This window comes from Mandrillus leucophaeus, unplaced genomic scaffold (assembly GCF_000951045.1).
Source record: "Mandrillus leucophaeus isolate KB7577 unplaced genomic scaffold, Mleu.le_1.0 Scaffold448, whole genome shotgun sequence".
Classification (NCBI taxonomy): Eukaryota; Metazoa; Chordata; class Mammalia; order Primates; family Cercopithecidae; genus Mandrillus; species Mandrillus leucophaeus.
In genome coordinates, this window is record NW_012104787.1 from 2198590 (window position 1) to 2213932 (window position 15343).

The 15343-nt window shown below is 38.5% G+C and overlaps 1 protein-coding gene across 2 annotated transcripts in view; it reads left to right on the forward strand.

Annotated features, from left to right (window-relative positions):
* Nucleotides 1–15343, forward strand: part of EIF2S1 (eukaryotic translation initiation factor 2, subunit 1 alpha, 35kDa) — a 28244-nt gene that overhangs the window by 804 nt on the left and 12097 nt on the right. The window contains exons 1-2 of one of the 2 annotated variants that reach the window (XM_011994235.1): nucleotides 17–195; nucleotides 4171–4412. In XM_011994235.1, the coding sequence (XP_011849625.1) occupies nucleotides 4172–4412 (241 nt within the window). In that variant the 5' untranslated portion in view covers nucleotides 17–195; nucleotide 4171. Of the gene's footprint in view, nucleotides 1–16; nucleotides 196–4170; nucleotides 4413–15343 lie in introns of those variants that run through there. The other variant, XM_011994234.1, reaches the window with a different exon arrangement.

A 15343-nucleotide genomic window follows, 5' to 3' on the forward strand; every position in this document is an offset into this window, starting at 1 on the left:
CGGGCTAACACCTCCCTTTCCCGTCCCTGCGCGGGAAGTGGCTGGACAGCACCGCCGCCACCCGCGCTGTCGTGGGCCTCGTCGCCGGCTCCGTGTAGGTCATCCTGTGTTCCAGAGGCATCGTTGTTCCAGCAGAGGAATCTCGTGAAGGAAAGTGGGCCGAGTGGATTGTACAGCCTCTACAATATGCCGAAAGTGAGAATGCCTTGACGATGGGGCGGCCTCGGGAGAACGTCGTGACACCCTAACTCTTACCCCCAGCTCAGGACGCTGAGCAGTTTGCTTTTTCCAGGTCTGAGAATTCCATCTTTTCTTCCGCCCCAACAGTTCTACCGAAATTTTCCCCTGCTTCTCAGTGGAAACCAAACTGGACTCTTACCTGAGAAACGTGTGGGACGGGCACCGTATTGGAAAGAGCGGGGTCCGAGTAGTTTTTCATCTGATAATTGAATGAGTCACCCTTTGAATCAAAACTAAATGAGACTTGAGTTTATTACTGTTACTATCAGTTTTATGTTGGCGACAATGAGAATAGAACTGTGTTAAGCATATGTTAGGTTAACTATGCTAAGCATAACAGAAAGCCTAAGATAAGGAAATATTTTCGGGTTAAATACACAGTCATCCCTGGGTCTCTTTATCCACAAAATTTAGGCTTTTAAAATTTTTATTAAGCAAAAGACATGGTTTTTTCGAGAAAAAGTATAGCAGAGAAGTCTATATTTTCTCTCAATTGAGTTGTTATTCAAGGAAAAATCTCTGTGTCAGTAGTTTGGGGATGACTTATACCGAACTTTACTACCTATTCTCAGTTCATCTGGTGCCAAAAGATGTAGTTGTCTCATGCACAGTAATGTTTGTAGAGATTTGGTGATAACTTTCTTTTTCAACTATAATGATGAAATAAAAGCTTTACTTATGTAGCACTCCTGTACCAAGAACTACCATTCAGAGAGCATTCCTAATACGTGTTAGATCCAAATTCGAATTATCACGAGAGTTGTCCCCATCACATGTATTTTGGAAAGGAATGTGAACTTCTATATCCATTATAGCAGTTTGACCATGCACTGTTTTGAGAAAGAAGTTCTACCTACCATTTGTCCTGCAAAATAACTGACAAGCCAGGGTATTTGAAATTAGCCCGGAGTTTGGTTGATATATTTTGAAAGGTGGCTGATACTTTTACATCAGAACACGTAAGAGTATTATAATGTATTGTGATATTGAGGTTCTGTGGGTTAAAGACATTCTGGATTTGATGTCGATTATCTTAAGAAAGTATTATAATTTAGTATTTCTGTTCCTCCTTTTCCTGTTCATTACTTCACTGTGCTCCTTTCATAGTACTTCATATTGTAATCATTTGCTTGCTAGTTTGTTTCCCACTCTATACTTAACTTAGGTAAGAGTCTTTTTTTTTTTTTTTTTGAGACAGAGCCTCTGTTGCCCAGGCTGGAGTGTAGTGGCACGATCTCAGCTCACTGTAGCCTCTGCCCCTGGGTTCAAGGGATTCTCCTGCCTCAGCCACCATAGTAGTGGGATTACAGGTGCCTACCACCACACCCAGCTAATTTTTGTATTTTTAGTAGAAATGGGGTTTCACCATGTTGACCAGGCTGGCCTCAAACTCCTGGCCTCAAGTGATCCACCCACCTCAGCCTCCCAAAGTGCTGGGATTACAGGTGTGAGCCACCGCGCCTGGCCTGGTAAGAGTCTTTCTTGTTGACACTTCTTGAGGACCAAATAAAATAAGTCAGAATGCTGTGAAAAAGATGAAGAGATGAAGTCACCTAGTGTGACTTCGATATTGCCAAATGTTTTTTTAAGTAAAAAAAAATAATAATAAGTTATTAGCATTTCATTAGGCAGTATGTTGAAAGTTTATCAACCAATATGCAGGTTTTTGTGGTATGGATTCTTTTTGTACTTAACTTCCTGTCTTTGCTATGAATAATTTAACCATCAACAGTATTCCTTTACTTACCCTTTATGTTGCAAAGAGACTTGTGCCTCCTGAAGAAATAGTATTCATAGTCATATCCCTTCAGGATTCTTTTACACGATTGCCCGTGTTTTTTAACCATCAGATTAAGCCTTGCTTCCCCTAAAAGCGTCACCTTTACTATTTGGAGAAACTTGGTAAGTAAATATGGTTTTCACCTGTTAAATGTCTTAAAACTGTTCGGTACATTTCTGTAACATAGTATATTTTGATGCCCAATTTGAAACTTTTTAGCTCCCAAATTTGAGAACTTTACATGCACATATTCAACAACAGTTTCCCCACCACCCCCACCCCCACCCCTGAAAAGCCCTGTTTAAAAATGAAACAACCAGTCAGCTGTTTCTTGGTGGGTAGTTCTGGCCATTGAATGTCTACTTCTCTTTGTTTGCTAAATCCTTATTTTGTAGGGATTTTGTATTCCCTACAAAGAAATACATCTCTGCTACTGTCATTAATATGCTGCTTTTTGTTGTTAAACCAATGAGTACTAATAGTTTGCACTTATTGGTGTCACATACTCTAGCACTGAATATATATATATATTCATGTTGCTTTTAAAGTAAAATGTTTCTAATTGTAATATGTTTATGAATAGTTTTGAGAGAATATAGTCTTACTGATAAGAGGACAGACTCTGGGCCAGGTGCGGTAGCTCAAGCCTGTAATCCCAGCACTTTGGGGGGCTGAGACAGGCGGATCACGAGGTCAGGAGGTCGAGACCATCCTGGCTAACACGGCGAAACCCCGTCTCTGCTAAAAATACAAAAAACTAGCCGGGCGTGGTGGCGGGCGCCTGTAGTCCCAGCTACTCCAGAGGCTGAGGCAAGAGAATGGCATAAACCCGAGAGGCAGAGCTTTCAGTGAGCTGAGATCAGGCCACTGCACTCCAGCCTGGGCGACAGAGCCAGACTCCGTCTCAAAAAAAAAAAAAAGAGGACAGACTCTGGATCCAAACTTCCTGGATTCAAATCCTGACTCATCACTTGTTAGCAGTATGTGAAAGAACAAGTAACTTAACCTGTGCTTCACTTTTTTAATCTAGAAAATGGGGAGAACTAGGGAGAAAGTTGTACCACAAGGAGATAGGCAGTGACCAGATCATATAGGATTCTGTAGGTAGTGAAAAGATATATAAGTCAGTAGGAAGCCACTGGGAAGATATAGGCAGGTGCCAATTAATAAGTTATTAAATTAATTTTCACAAAGTTTTCTTAGGCCTTTAAGTTATGTTACTACTTAAGTTTTGAGCAGTGACAACAGTGAAGGTTAACAGAAACACATGAAAATCATCAGCCATGATTAGTTTGAGAGCTTCCTTTTTAAATGTGCTTCTACCCAGATTATGATTTCAGGCTTGTGGATCATAGAAGGAGTAGTGCTGAAAGTAGGTTGGGTGGATCAAAGGGAATAATTGTAAATATCTTTAATGCTTGGAGGTTAAGAGAAACTTTAACTTTGTAGTAATGGAGATTAAAGCTATTCTCAAGATTAAGTATACCTATTCAATAAAAGAAAGGAATATTTGGGAGTATTGGGGATAAGAGAAGCTAGACATTGTGAATTCAAGGAAAAAAAATTATGAGAGGAGGATGCATTTTAGTTTATTTTGTGATTAAGATTTTTTTAGTTTTTGTTGCTTTGACATGTGACACTAATTTGGGCTATAATAAATGACAATATATCATATGGTATATTGGTTAGGATTTAGGTAGAAAATCTTTCCTTTATATAGTGAGTGGTAGCATATACAATGTTTGCTAACTTCAGCGAAGAGTAGCTTTAGTTTTCTGATTAGTTATAATAGTGATGCTTCCCATCATTTGATATGCCTTAAAGTAGTATTTTACTCTTGAGGTATTCCTTTAATCCTTAGGTCTTGGAGTACTTTATAGATGGTCATTATTTTTTATGATTCCTCTGGAACTAATGGCAGAGAATCACCCAAGCATTACAAAAATGTTGAGCAAAGTAAAAATTAAAGCTTGGTTCCTGAACATTATCTGTTTTCTGGTATCACTTAAGTTTCAAAGGATGAGAAGACTAAGACTAATAACTATTTTTTTCTTCATCTTTTCTTTCAGTGGCAAGATGTGGAAATTGATTTTTTTTTTTTATTTTCATCTTAACTGAACACTTATTTAATTCTTTTGTTTAAATTGCAGAATGCCGGGTCTAAGTTGTAGATTTTATCAACACAAATTTCCTGAGGTGGAAGATGTAGTGATGGTGAATGTCAGATCCATTGCTGAAATGGGGGCTTATGTCAGCTTGCTGGAATACAACAACATTGAAGGCATGATTCTTCTTAGTGAATTATCCAGAAGGCGTATCCGTTCTATCAACAAACTCATCCGAATTGGCAGGAATGAGTGTGTGGTTGTCATTAGGGTGGACAAAGAAAAAGGTAAGTGAGAAAAATATCTGTAATATAAAAATCAGATTTAAAATGGTTTAAAAATACATTTTTTGTAAATTGCATGCTGCAGCTTAGGGAAAAAAAGCTCTTTTTATACTTAAACCTCTTACATACAAAGTGGTTAGAAAACCATGCCAATTAGCTATTTAAACAAGATCTCTTAAGTTAATAGTAGTTTAATTAGTACATCCTAGGATTTTATGGATCAAATAACTTGAATTTTATTTCTAGTGTTTGTCAGGATTTTGGTAATTGAATCATGGTAACCAAACTTAAAGAGAGTACTAGTTCATTTACATTGGTAGATCTGAATATGTTGGATGCCTTTTTTCTTGATTTAAAGCTAAAGTAGTAATGAGATCTTTGGGTAAGCATGAAAATGGGGCAGATGGGTTTTACGAATCTTTTATATAAGCCTTGAAAAAGCAATATACTATGTGTGTATATACACACCTGAAATCTAACATTGTATATCTTGCTGGTAATTACAATGTTTATGTCTACCAAATCCTGTGGTATCTTTCAGACAGTTTTGGATGACTATCCATTTTTTACTTATTGGATTCCTTTTCTGGACCCCATGTAAATCATCACCTTTGTGAATACTGTTTTTTAAAACATGGAATACAATACCATTAAGTAGGTTTTAATTTCAGCCATCTTACTATAATTTGTTAGGTGTTAGTTTTAGGTCATTAGTTACTATCATGTCTGAAGGGCTGCATATCAGTCACCTTGATTCAACTTATCCTTCTGAATCTCCTCAGCCATCTAGTTTACTGATACTTTCTCACTTCTGCAAGTGATTAATTTTATACATACTGACATTTTTTTTTATTATTATTATAGCCTTAGATGATACATAGATTTTGAGGTTATCTTATGCCTTAGGTAGTGACTGCTACTTAGCACATGGATTGTTTTAAATGTTTTGCTGTGACTTAGCTATAGCCCCACCCAAAATTATTAAACTACTTTGAGACTATTTGTTAAACTTACGTAAGTCTTCACATCACTGCCCTAGTAGTACATAAAATAGTGTCTAATCTTGTACTTCGTTTTTTTTTTTTGTTTTTTTTTTTAAGAGTTGGGACCTTGCTCTGTCACCCAGGCTGCAGTGTAGTAGTGTGATCATAGGTCGCTGCAGCCTTGAACTCTGTTCAAGTGTTCCTCAAGCAGTCCTCCCAAGTAGCTGGAACTATATGCATGTGCCACCCTGCCCAGCTAACTTTCTTTGTAGAGATGGGGTCTCACTATGTTGCCCAGGCTAGTCTTGAACTGAGCTCAAGTGATCCTCCTGCCTTGGCCTCACAAAGTACTGGGATTACAGGTGTGAGCCACTGTGCTCAGCCTTCTTTTTCTGTTGTATGAAATATATACAAAAGGAGGAATCAAATATGTTTTTAGTTGCAATCAGAAAAAATATGGAATGGCATACTTGCTTACATACAGTAGATACATGTAAAGCTATTTCCATAGCATTTGTTTGTATGGCATTAACTAAAACCAGGAAATGACCAAAATGGGGACTGGTTAAATAAATCAGTACAAATGCATGCAATGCAATTTTATGCAGAATGAGATCTGAATATTCTGTATTCTGATATGGAAGATCTCTACGATAGGATGAGGAAAAGAGCAAAGTGCAAAACAGCCTGTAGAGAGAATTCATTTTACTAGAGAATTAGGTCCTGCTAGATAAGCCTTTCGACGTAAATGCCATAAACCCTGAACAAGTATGAAAAATAACTACCTAAAGACACTGAGAAGCAGCCAAAAGCAGGCCAAACTTGAAAATTTGAAGGTGAGTCGACACTTACAAGAAAGGATATGTTGGCCGGGCATGGTGGGTCAAGCCTGTAATCCCAGCACTTTGGGAGGCTGAGACGGGCGGATCACAAGGTCAGGAGATCGAGACCATCCTGGCTAACATGGTGAAACCCCATCTCTACTAAAAATACAAAAAAACTAGCCGGGCGCGGTGGCGGGCACCTGTAGTCCCAGCTACTCGGGAGGCTGAGGCAGGAGAATGGCGTAAACCGGGAGGCGGAACTTGCAGTGAGCTGAGATCCGGCCTGGGCGACAGAGCGAGACTCCGTCTCAAAAAAAAAAAAAGGATATGTTTTCTGTTTTACACCTTTTTTTTTTTGACCTAAGTACATGTTGAAGACAGCTTCAAGCTGGGCATTTAAGGTTCTGGCGGAAAACTTATGGTCTTATTGGCTTTAGAACTGGAGGCGAGAGTTCTTGACAACCATAGTAGATGGAAACTGGTGGTGGTAGTGGTGAGGGTTAGAGAAAGGAGGCAGGCACAAGAGGAGAGCCCCTAAGTCTGTGTATAAATTCTTCCCAAATCTCTGGTTTATCCCTGAACTACTGAAACACAGGGTGAACTCCAAGTAGCCTAATAAGGAAAAAATCTGAACAGATTTCAGTTGCTTACCATCTGGGGAGACAGAGCTTATAGTTTTGAGTTCAGATGCTGACTGCCTGCTAAAACAAAAAATCTGTATTCTTTTTTTTTTGAGGGGGGAGAAGGGTAGGGGATGGAGTCCCGCTGTGTCGCCAGACTAGAGTGCGGTGGTGCGATCTCAGCTCACCGCAACCTCTGACTCCCTGGTTCAAGTGATTCTCCTGCCTTAGCCTCCGGAGTTGCTGGGATTACAGGCACGCACCAGCATGCGCAGTTAATTTTTGTGTTTTTGGTAGAGATGGGGTTTTACCATGTTGGCCAGGATGGTCTTGATCTCCTGACCTTGTGTTCCACCCGCCTTGACCTCCCAGAGTGCTGAGATTATAGGCATGAGCTACCACACCCAGCCAAAATCTATTCTGAAGAGGAACATACAGGAATCCAGAGTCTTTGCCACAGGTCCAGGATACAATGCAAAATTGCTAACTATACAAATAAGTAGGAAAATATGACTCATACAGAAGAGAAAAGCAACCAATGGAGACTGACCCAGAGATGATCCAGGGGTTGGGACTACTAGACATGGATTTTAAGGCAGACATTATAAACTGCTCAAGCACATTAAGGAAATATGCTTGTAAAGAATGAACAAAGCCAGGCACGGTGACTCACGCCTGTAATCCCAGCACTGTGGGAGGCTGAGGCGGGCAGATCACGAGGTCAGGAGATCAAGACCATCCTGGCTAAACGGGGAAACCCCGTCTCTACTAAAAATACAAAAAATTAGCCAGGCGTGGTGGCAGACGCCTGTAGTCCCGGCTACTTGGAGAATGGCAGGAACCCAGGAGGCGGAGCTTACAGTGAGCCGAGATCGCGCCACTGCACTCCAGCCTGGGCAACAGAGTGAGACTCTGTCTCAAAAAAAAAAGAATGTACAAAGTGAAATCTCAGAGAAACTAGAAACTTCCACAAAGAACCACAGCCAAGTGTCACTTAATGACACGAATACATTCTGAGATAACGTATCATTAGGCAATTTTGTTGTGCAAGCTTCATAGAGTTTACTTAAACCTAGATGTGTAGCCTACTACACACCTAGGCTATATGGTATAGCCTATTGCTCCTAAGCTACAAACCTGTACAGCCTGTTACTGTATTGAATACTGTTGGCAGTTGACACAAAGGTATTTGTGTATCTAAACACAGAATACACAAAGGGTACAGTAAAAATACAGTAGAAAAGATAAAAAAATAGTATACCTATGTAGGGCACATACCATGAATGGAGTTTGCAAGACTGAAAGTTGCTCTGGGTGAGTTAGTGAGTAAATGATGAGCAGGTGTGAAGGCCTAGGACATTACACTACTGTAGACTTTAGAAACACTGTACACTTAAGTAACACTAAATTTATAAAAACTAAATGCGCTACATCACTAGGCAATAGGAATTTTGCAACTCCATTATAGTCTTATGGAACCACCATTGTATATGCAGTTCAGTGTTCAACAAAATATCATTATGCAGTGCATGACTAAATATAAATTCTAAGGCACAGGCACGGTGGCTCATGCCTGTAATCCCAGCAGAGTACTTTGGGAGGCCAAGGCGGGTGGATCACTTGAGATCAAGAGTTCAAGACCAGCCTGGCCGACATGGCAAAAACCCATCTCTATCAAAAGTAAAAAAATTAGCCGGGTGTGGTGGCATGCACCTGTAATCCCAGCTACCTGGGAGTGTGAGGCAGGAGAATCGCTTGAACCTGGGAGGCGGAGGTTGCAGTGAGCTGAGATTGCGCCATTGCACTCCCGCTTGAGCAACAGAGTGAGACTCTTGTCTCAAAAAAAAAAAAAAAAAAAAAAAAAAAAATATATATATATATGTATGTATATGAAATGAAAGAGGAGCGAGAACAGAAAATGGATTTGAAGAAATAATGGCTAACAGTTTCCCTTATTTGTTGGAGAAAAACACAAATTTACAAATTGAAGAAGCTCCACAACTCTTAAGCATGATAAATGTTATTAAGATCATATCCAGGTACATCAGGCTATTAATACTGAAGAAAAAAGGTGAAGAGAAAAATCTTGAAAGTAGCCCAAGGAAAAGGATGTATTACCTACAGAAGAACAGTGATGCAAATTACTGTGGTGTTCATACTAGAAATAATGGAGGCCAGAGCATTGATTGATATCTTTAAAGCACTCAAACCAGAATTGTGTATCTAAAGGTAATATTCAACAATGAAGGTCAAAATGAAGACATTTTTAGGTAAATAGAAACTAAAGACGTGGCCGGGCATGGTGGCTTGCACCTGTAATCCCAGCACTTTGGGAGGCCAAGGTGGGCATGTTACCTGAACTCACAAATTCAAGACCAGCTGGGGCAGTGGCAAAACCTCGTCTCTACAGGAAATACAAAAATTAGCTGGGTGTGGTGGTGCGCCCTGTAGTCCCAGCTACTCGGGATGCTGAGGTAGGAGGATGGTTTGAGTCCAGGAGGCGGAGGCTGCAGTGAGCCAAGATCATGCCACTGCACTCCAGCCTGGGCGATAGAACCAGACCTTGTCTCAAAAAAAAAAAAGAAAAGAAAAAAAAGAGAGAGGTAAAGGAAGTTCTTTAAACTGAAGAGATGTGATGACCTGACATGGAAAATACATAGGTAAATGTAAAAGACTATTTTTGCCCTTCTTAGTTTCTTTAAAAATACATTTAACTATTTGTCTTATTTGTGCCCGTGGGATTGTAATCTACAGAGGTGACTGAGTGATGACACAGGCCAATGTCCTTGAAAACTTTTACTACTTATATTGCCTGAGAGAAGGGGGCCTAATATGCCATGCAGGGCCACATGGGAAAGCACCAGTTTTAGTCAGGAGTCACAAGGAACTAGGGGGAAAAGTAGGTCAGAGCTTTTATTGGAGTTTCTGCAGGAAAAGCAAAGCAGAGCAGCTTAAACGACTTGCATTTGGCTAGTTTGAATGCTTTTGGCAGGCCTTGGGGCATAAGGACTACCCTGTTTGTCTAATACCTGGCCCTTGACTTACAACAGGGAGAATTTTGACTTGGTGTGTGAGTTTATGGGCTCCAGATTGGCTGCTCTGCATAAGAAAGGCATGCTCCCAAGCAAGCCCTTTGCTGACTCCTCCCCACCTGATGGAGGGGCAGTCTCTCCACAAATATCAGAGCCTCAAGGATACAGAAAATAAGAAAATATTTAGTTACTCCTAGTAATAAATATATAGTTAATACAGTTGGCTCTGTGATTAATGGATGCCAAATAGTTAAGTATAGAAGCTAAGAAAACAGAATACTGTTTAAAGCAGACTTAGTACACTTGACAACTTAATCACAAAGGCCAGGAGGTGTGGGGTAAATAGATCTATATGATTCTTAATGATTCTTACATTTTATGTGCAGTAGTAAAATTAACTCTAAAAAGTTAAGTATGTGTATTGTAAATTCTAGAATAACCATTAAATAAGCCAGTTGCAGTGGTCTGTGCTTGTAGTCACAGCTGTTTGGGAGGCTGAGGTGGGAGAGTCACTTGAGACCAGTTGTTCAAGACCAGCCCAGGCAACATAGTGAAACTCTCTCTCTAGAAATAAGTAAGTAAAATACAAAGATAGACTATTGTAAAAGCCAAAGATATATTAAAATGGAATTTTAGAAAACATTAACCTAAAAGAAAACTCAAAAGAACAAAACAAAAACCAGAAAGAACAAATAGAAAACAGATATCTAAAATGTAGGTATTCAGTTATTCAGTTATTGATATAACTGAATTCATTTATATCAGTAATTAAATGTAAATCAAGTAAATATTCCAGCTAAAACGCAGAGATTGTTAGGATGAATTAAAAAGCAAGACTCAATGATAATGCTGTCTACAAGAGACATACTTGGTTGAAAATAAATGGATATAAAAAGATATGCTATGCAGACAATACCTTAAGGGAGACAGTGTCTCAATATTAGATAAAGTAGATTTAAAGACACAGTATTTTCAGATTTAAACAGGGATATTTTGTAATGATAAAGGGTCAATTTGTTAGAAGGAAAACAACAGTCATCACTGTGCATGTGCCTAATAATAGAGTTCAAAATGTAAAGCAGAAATTGAAAGAATTCAAGAGAGAAATAGAAAAATCTATAATCATAGTTGGAAGTTTGAACAAGCTCTGAACAATTGATGAAACAATTAGACAGATCACCAAAGACTTTGACTTGTTTGATACTTAGAACACTGCACCCAGAAAAGGCAAAATACACATTATTTTCAAGTGTGCATGACATTCACCAAGATAGACAATAAGGTGAGCTATAATATTAATACAACTCTAAATAAATTTCAAAGGGTTGGAATACAAATATGTTCTGTAATCACGCTAGAACTAATTTTGAAATCAGTGTCATTATATATTGGGAGAGAAAAGTTTGTAATATTAAATAAGCCCTTCCAAATAATTCATATATTAAAGCCTTAGGGGAAAATTTATAGCTTTAATTACTTATATTAAAAAAGAATAAAGATCTAAATCAGTTACCTAGACTTTCATTTTAGAAGATAAAAGAAGGGAAAGGTAAACTCTTAAGTAGAATAAAAGAAATAATAAGTATAAGATAATCAGTGAAATAGAGTATCAGAAAATCAGAGAACAGTAACAAAGTTAAAAACTTGCTTTTTGTTTTTTTAAAAAAGAGCAAAATTGATAAACCCCTAGTTAGGCTGATGAAGAAAAGGAAAGAGAACACAAATTACCAATCTCTGGAATGAGAACAGAGTTGTCACTGCAGATGCTACAGTCATTAAAAGGCTGATAAGGGAATATCATTACCAATTTTATGCCAATCATCTCAACCAACAAATTAGGTGAAATTAGTGAATTCCTTGCAAAATTTTACTTACTGAAACTGACCCAATTTAAAATAGAAATTTCGAGTGTCCTATATGTCAGAGAAGTTGAATTTATTGTAAAAAACCTTTTCATCAAGAAAACTCGGTCCTGACCAGGCACAGTCGTTCATGTCTATAATTCCAACACTTTGGGAGGTTGAGGTGGGCAGATTGCTTGAGCCCAGGAGTTCAAGACCAGCCTGGAAACATGACAAAACCTTGTCTCTACAGAAAATAGAAAAATTACCCAGGCATGGTGTTGTGCACCTGTAGGTCAGTCCCAGAGAAGCTGAGGTTGGAGGATTGCTTCAGCCCAGGAGAACAAGTCTGCAGTAAGCCAAGATCACGCCACTACACTCCAACCTGGGTGACTAAGACCCTGTCTCAAAAAAAAAGAAAACTGTAGACCAGATGGTTAAATTGATGAGTTGTATCAGACATTTAAGGCAGAAAAAATGAGTCATAATACAATTTCAGAAAGTTAAGGAGGTAGGCCAGGCACGGTGGCTCACACTTGTAATCCCAGCAATTTCGGATGCTGAGACAGGAGGATCGCTTGAGGTCAGGAGTTCAAGACCAGCCTGGCAATATAGGGAGACCCCATCTCTATAAAAATTTTTAAAAATTAGCTGGGTGTGGTGGTGTGTACCTGTAATGTAGTTCCAACTACTTGGGAGGCTGAGGTGGAAAGACGGCTTGAGCCCAGGAGTTTGAGGCTGTAGTGAGCTGTGATCATACTGTTGTACTACAGCCTGAGCAACAGAGCAAGCCTGTGTCTCCCACAAAAAAAAGAAAAAATTGAGAAGGTGGGAACACTTCCAAAATACAGTCAGTACAGTCACATAGTGCTTAATGACAAGGATACATTCTGAAAAATGTCTCATCATGCAATTATCATAGAGTGTGCTGCTTACATAGACCTTGAGAGTATAGCCCATACACACATGGGTTGTTTAGTATAGTCTATTATTCCTAGGTTATAAACCTGTACAGTATGTTACTGTACTGATTAGGTAGTTGTAACACAATGGTAAATATTTGTGTACCTAAACACAGAAAAGGTACAGTAAAAATACAGTATTATCTTACAGTACTACTGTTATATATGCAGTCCATTGTTTACTGAAATGTTATGCAGTGCATGACTAATTTTATGAGGCCATCATAACCCTGATAAGAAAACCCGACAGTTTTTGTGAAAAAGCAAATTACTGACCAAATATATGATTAGCATAGATAAAACAATTAATAAAATATGTTTTTCAAATCCAACAATGTTTAAAAAGGATAATAAAGCATGACCAAGTGGAGTATATGGAATGCCAGTTTGGTTTAACAGTCATAACTTTACGTTGGCTGGGCATGGTGGCTCAGGCCTGTAATCTCAGCACTTTGGGAGGCCTAGGTGGGAGGATCACTTGAGCCCAGGAGTTCGAGACTAGCCTGGGCAACATAGCAGGACCCCACCTCTTTTGTTGTTGTTTCTCACTTCTTTGTATTTAAAAAAAATTTTTTTTAAGTTTATATGTGCTTTTATATGATCAGTTAATTAACAGAAGTACAAAGGCAGCTGATGAAAGAAAAAAATTATCTTTTTAACAAATGGTGCTGGGACTACTGGATGTCCATAGGCAAAAGAGAAACTCAATTCAAACACCTCACCTTATACAAAAGTTACCTTAAAATGAATCATAGATGTAAATGTAAACTTCTAAATACCTCTAGAAGAAAACATAGGAATCTTTCTGACCTTGGATTAGGCAAAGATTTCTTAGATAGCATACTAAAAGTGTTATCCATGAAAGGAAAAATTGATCAATTGAACCTTATCAAAATTAAGAACTTATGTTCTTTAAAAACACTGTAAAGAGAATAAAAAGACAAACCAGCATATTTTAAAAACTCTTGACAACCTAAAAAAAATCCTGTATATAGGCTGGGAGCAGTGGCTCACGTCTGTTATCCCAGCACTTTGGGAGGCCGAGGTGGGCAGATCATGAGGTCAGGAGATCAAGACCATCCTGGCCAACATGGTGAAACCCCGTCTCTACTAAAATCAAAAAATTAGCGGACATGGTGGTGCATGCCTGCAGTCCCAGCTACTCAGGAGGCTGAGGCAGGGGAATCACTTGAACCCAGGAGGCAGAGTTTGCAATGAGCCGAGGTTGCGCCGCTGCACTCCAGTCTGGCGGCAGAGTGAGACTCCATCTCAAAAAAAGAAAACCAAAAACAAAACCTGTATCTAAACCATCAGTTTTTAAAGGAGCAAAAGTTTTGAATAGATACTTTGCCAAAAAAGATAATTGGATAGCAAATATGCACATGAAAAGATATTGAACATCATTAGTCATTAGGAAAATGCAAATTAAAACCACAGTGAGATGCTACTGCACAGTCAATAGACTGACCTTTTAAAAATCAGTTGAGAGACATGGAGCAGTTCTAACTGCTCCACATTGCTTATGGGAATGCAGAGTGCCGCATTCACTTTGGGAAAGTTTGGCAGTTAAAATTAACATGTACTTAATGTATAACGCAGCTGTGCCATTTCTAGGAAAATTTATTTTCACAAAGAAACTTGTATCCAGTTTTTAGTGGCTTCAGGGGTGATGGAACTTGATTTTGGTGGTGGTTAAATGACTATTCTTTTTTTTAAACACAAAGAACTTAACACTAAAAGTGGTGTATGTACACTATATGTAAGTCATACCATTTTTAATGAAACTGCTCAGAATCTGAAAATCAGTGTATATGAACAGAATATAGGAGGAAAACTATCAGCATTTTAATAGATGTGAAAGAGCATTTGACAAAATTTGTCACCAATTCATAATAAAAAGTCAGCAAACAAAAACTAAAAAAGAATTTCCTAATCTGATAAAAGAGTGTCTAGAAAAACGCCACAGACTTATGTCCTCCAGTATTGAAAAAGAAGACATTCACTGTCACGCTGTTACTCAGCATTGTACTGGAAGTCATTGCCAGGCGCAGGTTTGTAGGTTTCATCCGTTTTTTGGCTACTTGACCTTGACAAGTTACTTAACCTCTCGTGGGTATTAGTTTCTTCAGGTTAAAAAGAGGTGGGACTGTGGGAAATAGGATGATAATCTACCATGCAGGATTGTCGTGAGGGTTCAAGGAGATGTTTAAGCACCTAACATATATAAGCACCAACAAGTAACGTAGTTACTTGTATATGATAGTAATACAGTAGATTAGTTTTAATTTGTTCAGTGTGTGAGTGTGTGTGGAGGGTTGTGTGTGTGTATCTTCTGTGAGAATAGCCTCTTTCTTTAAACTAAATGAACATCTTAGTGAATTCCTATTCTGGAGAAGGAAAAGGAAGAAATAGGGGAAAGATAGGCATTTTGACTAGCTTTCATTTGGATAATTGAAAATTATTAGTTCTCTCCAGTAAGGTAATGGAGAATATATAATTACCTGATAATAAAAATTTATTTCTGAAAACAATTCAGAATATCTCGTCTTGTACAGACTGAGTATCCCTTATACCCAAATCCAAAATGCTCCAAAATCTGAAACTTTTTGAGCATCAACATGACACTCAAAGGAAATGTTCATTGGAGCATTTCAGATTTTGGATTTTCAGAT